The sequence below is a fragment of the Impatiens glandulifera genome, chromosome 1 (assembly GCF_907164915.1).
Source record: "Impatiens glandulifera chromosome 1, dImpGla2.1, whole genome shotgun sequence".
Classification (NCBI taxonomy): Eukaryota; Viridiplantae; Streptophyta; class Magnoliopsida; order Ericales; family Balsaminaceae; genus Impatiens; species Impatiens glandulifera.
This window is the reverse complement of record NC_061862.1, coordinates 76030961-76037563: the sequence shown is the minus strand read 5'-3', so window position 1 is coordinate 76037563 and position 6603 is coordinate 76030961. Positions and strand designations below refer to the sequence as shown.

At 32.8% G+C, this 6603-nt stretch overlaps 1 protein-coding gene across 1 annotated transcript; it reads left to right on the top strand.

Annotated features, from left to right (window-relative positions):
- Nucleotides 1-348: 348 nt before the first annotated feature.
- LOC124932855 (protein MNN4-like) lies at nucleotides 349-851 on the top strand. The gene is made up of 2 exons (XM_047473567.1): nucleotides 349-598; nucleotides 703-851. The coding sequence occupies exons 1-2, from the start codon at nucleotides 349-351 to the stop codon at nucleotides 849-851; spliced, it is 399 nt and encodes a 132-aa protein (XP_047329523.1).
- The last annotated feature ends 5752 nt before the right edge of the window (nucleotides 852-6603 follow it).

Here is a 6603-nt window from a genome sequence, read left to right as displayed (position 1 = left end):
ATCCCGATGAAGGGTATGACAGTTTAGGTGTTAACAAGGAAGGCACCAATGGAAAGGATGCTTGAGGAGAATCAATAAGGGCCACATTTGAAGTGAAGGCCCCACATTGAAAGTTATTTTTACATAAGATTTTACTACTTTAGGATTTTTAACTGAAATACATCAAATCGAGGAAATTACGAATTGGTCTTCATTGCACACTAACTTTAGTAGGATTCATAATTAAGTCACTTTGTGAGCCTATTGGGAAGTCCACTCTACATGGACCTAGCTACAGAAAAAGGTGATTATATGACTTATGCTAGGATGTGCATTGAGATACACCCGAGATCAAATCTTCCATAACAGATGACAGTAACGGATAGAAAAGGTGAATCCACAATTATGAGAATCTCATATGAGTGGAGGTCGAGTAGATGCTTTGACTGTAACACATTCGAATATGTCTGTTACAAGTGCCCGAAAATGATTGAAGAAGAAAGAAAGAAGAAGATCGAGCAAGAGACAAAAAAGAAACAGAAAGAAGAACATGAAAGGTTGGAAAAGGAAAAGACAGAGAATGAAAGACATAAAGAGGTTACTAAAGAATCAGTATTGAGTAAGCAGAAGGATCAAGATAAATAAGAAAACTCAGAACAGGGTTTTGAAGAACAGGAGAAGGAAGATAGAGTGGTAAGATAATAAAGAAACTTGACTTGGAAGTAAGAATTAATACCGAAGAGGTTGTGGAAAGGGAAAGCGTGGGAGAAAGTAAGAAAGGGAAAGCGGGTGAAGGAAGTGGGAAAGATAAAGCAGAAGCAGCTGAATCAGGTGAAACTGTGCAATCTCCAACTCAGAAGAAGGTTGACTAGAGAAACATTTAAATTCCAAAACAACAAGGTAAGAAAATTAAGGAAAATACAATTCCTTATAGCCCTGCTATATGGGAAAAACAGAAAGGAAGAAAAAGTAAGGGAAAAGAGAAGTAAAGCCGGGACATCTTCTTTTCATTAATGAACTTAATGACATGGATCATTAGAGGGTTAAATGACCCTATAAAGAGAAAAGAGGTTAGAAGAATAGCAGAAAGGAATGAAATCACAGTATTTGGAATTCTTGAAACAAAAGTTAGACAAAGTCAAATAGAGAACGTTGCCTTGGATTGCTTCAAAGAAGAATGAGAATTTATTCATAACTCTGATGGGGTTAAAAGCAGAATCTGGGTAGGATGGGATAAAAGAAGGGTTGAAGTCAAGAATTTTTTTGAAAGCAAACAAGTTATTTTGACAGAGGTTATCAATCTGGTGACAAGAGTAAAATTCTTCTTTGCGGTAGTATATGGAAGCAACTCTGGAACAGAGAGGAAGACACTTTGGAATGATTTGAGAAGAAGCATTACAAACGACGAACCGTGGGTTATTATGGGAGATTTAAACATTACAAAGGAATGAAAGAGAGCCTGAGACAGACATAACACAAGACATGCGTGATTTCAATGAATGCATTTGAGACATAAGCTGCATTGAACCGTCTTCCTCAGGTAATCTATTTTCATGGTCAACTTCAAGAGGGGAGAACAACATACAAAAGAGAAGAATTGATAGAGGCCTAGTGAATGAAAAATGGGTGGAGCTTTACCCAAGAAGCCAAATCCAGGTTTTGCAACAAGGTATCTCTGATCACTGCCCTTTGAAATTCTTTTGGGAGAGGGAGAAAAAACAGAAAAGACCCTTTAAGTTCTTCAACTTCTGAATGAAAGATGAATTTAATGAAATCATTAATGAAACTTGGAACATCAGAATTAATGGAACAAAGATGTTTAGAGTTTCTGAGAAACTAAGATTACTGAAAGGGAAGCTGAATAAGCTAGACCGGAAAAAATATAGTGGCATTTCTAAAAGAGTAGAGGAAGACAGAACGAAACTGGAGGAAATACAAAGCAATGCACTAAGAGCCCCGAATCTACCTTATAATAGAGAAGAGGAAAAGAGGCTCTTACGCGATTTAGAGACCTCTGTTCTAAAGAGGAAAACTTTGCTAAACAAAGATCTAGAGAAAATTGGCTTTCATTAGGAGACAAGAATACTTCTTTCTTCTATAAAAAATGTTCATCAAGGAATGTTAGAAATCAGGCCATAAGGCTCACAAACTCAAATAGAGATATTTTACAGGGATAAAAGGCAGTTCATGAGGAAGCAATAAATTTCTACAAAGAGCTGATTGGAACAGAAACAAGCACAATAATAGAGGACAACTGAAGATTTACTTCAACAAATTATGTAAAGAAAAATCAGTGAAGAAAGTAGTAACTAATTGATTACAAGAGTCAGTATGGAAGAAGTCAAAAAAGTAGTGTATTCGATGAAAGGGGATAAAAGTTTAGGACCAGATGGTTTCAACGCGATCTTCTTTAAAGAAAACTGGGAAATAGTGGGTAAAGATGTAAGCGAAGGGGTTTTGGAATTCTTCTAAAACAGGAAAATGTTGAAGCAATGGAACGTCACAATGTTGAATTTGATTCCTAAGAATTCAATTCCGAAAAAAATTCAAGACTTTCGTCCTATTTCATGCTGCAATGTTATTTACAAAATTATTTCAAAATTTCTTTCGCAACATTTGAAAACAGTTATTAATAAGATTGTAGGATTAGGGCAATCAACATTTATTCCCAAACGCTTTATTTCCCATAACATCCTACTCATGCAGAGCTTATTGAATGGATATGGCAAGAAAAAACTATTGCCATGTGTGGCTTTCAAAATTGACATTATAAAAGCTTTTGACTCAATCAGATGAGGATCAATCCACGAATTCCTCCTTGCTGCATGTTTTCCAATCATTTTCATTGATTGGATTATGCAATGTGTTTCCACTCCTCACTTTATTATGAGCGTGAATGATATTTATGGAGGCCTTTTCAAAGGTGAAAGGGGAGTAAGGCAAGGAGACCCTATATCTCCTTACTTATTCGTCTTAATAATGGAAATTCTTAACTGTATTTTAAAAATGTTTCTAAGAAGTTGTCATTTCAAATTTCACCCGTACTGCAAAGAATAAGCAATAGCTTATATATGTTTTGCAGATGATCTATTTTTTGTGGCTTATGCGGATGTTAAATCTGTTAGTATAATGAAAGAAGCTCTAATAATCTTTTCGAGTATTACATGTTTATACATAATGAGGAAAAAAGTCAGGCTTTCTATGGAGGGGTTAATGAAGAAAGGAAGAAAAAAATATTCAATATTATGGGAATCAAGGAAGGTGAACTACCAGTGAAATACTTTGGAGTACCCCTGTCATCAAAACAATTCCGATATAATCACTTCAGACAACTAGTAGAAAATGTTAGAAATTTTGTCTTGGGTTGGACTACGAAAAAACTATCTTATGCAGGTAGAATCGAGCTCGATAAAAGAGTCATCTTTGGAATTATTGGCTACTGGGCATAATAGATAGTCATCCCAAAGAAAGTAATGACTGAACTCGATAGAATCATGAGAGATTATATCTGGAAACACAAGGTAGAGGAGGAAAAAAAGTCAAATGGGAGGATGTTTGCACTCCCATAGAAGAAGGCAGACTAGGAATAAAATGTTGTGTTGAATGGAACAAAGCCCTCACCATCAGGAGCTTATGGGAGTTGGAGAAGAAAGGGGACTCTCTGTGGGTCAAATGGGTGCATACAAGATTTATGAAAAAAGAGCAGAGTATCTGGACACGAAGCATCAATGAAAGAATGGAATGGTCATTGAAGAAGATCCTAAAAACAAGAAAATATGCCTTTCAAATGGTACAAACAACAATTGGAAATGGAAGAGGGGTACTATTCTGGCATGATCCTTGGCTGGATAATATTCCCATTATATTTAAAGAAGAAATGCAAGGAAGCAGAGTTAAAAGAGAATACATCAAGTACACATTTAGAGATGTCTATGAAGGTAAATGTGATTCACTTTTGAGGCGTATTCCAGAAGGTGATAGAATCCTAAACCTAATGAGGCAGAAACAACTCAATGAAAGAAATGATGAAATATACTGGAAAACAGAAAGCAACGAGAAGTTCATTACAAGAAAGACATGGGAAATGGTTAGAACAAGAGGACAAAAGTTGGATTGGCATAATGTGGTATGGTCTCCAAAGATTATTCCTCATCACCAATTTATTCTCTGACTGGTATACAGGAAAATGTTGACAACAAAAGACAAAATTCGAAAATATATAAACATTCCTGATATCAACTATGTTCTATGTTCGGGAGTTGAGGAAAGCATAAACAATTTATTTAGGGAATGCTCTTTTGTAATACAAATATGGAGAAGCTATGCTGTAAACATGAACATCATCAACTTTCCAGGAACATGGGAAGGTATCCAAGAATGGATGAAGAATAAAGCAAAAGGAAGATCCTTCTATTTAAGTATGTTGAAATGCTACTTTGGAGCAGTAATCTACAATATCTGGAAAGAAAGAAATTCAAGAACTCATAGTGGAAGAAGTAGAAATACTGAAGATATTTGGGGAGATATAAATTCAGATGGAAATGCACTCATTCAATCTTAAAGAGGAATCGAAAAGAATGAAGAGAATAAAAAGCTCTACGTATATTTCATTTGAGAAAGTCACAAGTAAAATTAAAGTAAAAATGTTATAGACGTTAATTGATTGTTGTTGTCTGTAATTCAATTATTATTTCATTGTCAAATCTAAAAATTGTCTAGATCTGATCTTAAACTTTTGTATTTTTTTTCCCTTTTTTGGGTTTTTTTAATGAAATGGCACTAAGCTGTTTTCCCAAAAAAATAATAATGTGAGAGTTAGTGTTTTGGTCGAGAGAGGTTCTGATTAATTTGTATATATATATATATATATATGGATAATTTGATCGGATCGTGGGTTGACCCGCCAATAAATTAAAACGGTTAAATTTAAAAAATAAAAATAAAAATGATATATATAAGTTTTGAACTTGTAACATAATAATAAGTACAACATTTTAACCAACTAGGCTAATAAAGTTTTTATATTAAATTCAACATAAAATTTGAGAAATGTAAGACATTTTTAACAATATAAGTTCAACATTTTAACCAATTACGCTAATAAATATTTATATTTTAAATTTAACATAATGTTTGATAAATGAACAACATTGCGTTTATAAAATTATAAAATTTGTACTAATTTCTTATAAAGATAACCCATTATTTTATATCTACAATCATATACTTTAATTCATATATTTTTACTAATGAGTGTTAAATACTATCTTTTGTTTTGAATATTCATTTCAGTGCAAATGAGTATGAATATCATGTTGGTCAATATACTAATTAAATAGTTGGTCAAAAACATATATACAATATATATACACAAAATTATAAATTCAATTCAACAATTATAAGTGGTCTAGCGGTTAAAGTGTTTATATTTCTTGAGACTAGGGTTTGAATATCACCTAATGCAAATTTGAGATTGGGTATTATAAAGATTAAAATGATGGTGTATATGTGGGTGCAAATTTAAAGCGGTAACCACATTCTCTCTTGTTGAGACCTTGCCCAATAAATGGTATATATGGTTACGATGAATGAGATTGTTGGTTGGTGTAAAATGTAAATTATATCCAATAATGATGAGTTGGATAGTGCATAATATTTCAAGAATGTAAAGGTGGTGATCGGTCGATAATGATGAGTCGAATGGGAGCAAAATACTCAATGTAAGTGTATAAGGTGATCGATAATGAAGAATCAAATTAAAAAAAATACCCAAAGTGATGATAGGTGGTGATTGATAATTGATGTGTCGAATATGAGCAAAATGCTCACTATGAGGGTAGAAGGTGGTTGATAATGACGAATTAGATGAAACAAAATGCCGAAATGAGGGTAGATGGTGGTCGATAATTGTAGAGTTGATTGTGCATAATGTTCAAAGTGAGGGTAGGCGGTGGTCGATAATATGACAAGTCGGATGGAACAAAATTTCCAAAGTGAGGGTAGATGGTGGTAACTAGATAACATATTATTTTATATCTATAATCATATACTTTAAATAATATGTTTTTAATAATGAGTGTTAAATATTTACTTTTTTTTAATCTTCGTTTCATTATAAATAAGTATGGATATAATGTTGGTCAATATACTAATTAACCCATTTGTCAAAAGCTTACATAGAATATTGTTGTAACAGAATGCGATAGAAGACGTAAGTAATAAAGAACGATACAAATTTAACATGGTTCATCAAGATAAAACTTGGCTACGTCCATCAGAAAGAGAGAATATTATTAGGAGATCAGAAAAGAGATCACTACAAGGCAAACTAGAGTTATGATACGAGTTTATATATCACTCGGTCCCACGAAACTCTAACAGATACAGAACTAGAATTAAAAAACGATGCTCTCAAGATAAAGACTTCAACTTTCCAAAGTTCCCAACTACACATTTAAATAAGCTTCAACTAGGTCAATATTATTTATCTTATCAAAGAATCTTCAAATTATTATCACAATACTTTCCTATTTATATTACCATAACAAAATATTATATTTTCATTTGTGTTAATATTATTTCTTTAAATCAAGATTATAAACAAAAAATATATTATTTCTTTTT

Bases quoted from the DNA above. Each gene is read 5' to 3' on its own strand.
- LOC124932855 (XM_047473567.1), top strand. From the start codon at position 349: ATGACAGTAACGGATAGAAAAGGTGAATCCACAATTATGAGAATCTCA. The intron at 599-702 runs GTAAGCAGAAGG...TTGACTTGGAAG, and splicing joins TACTAAAGAATCAGTATTGA to TAAGAATTAATACCGAAGAG.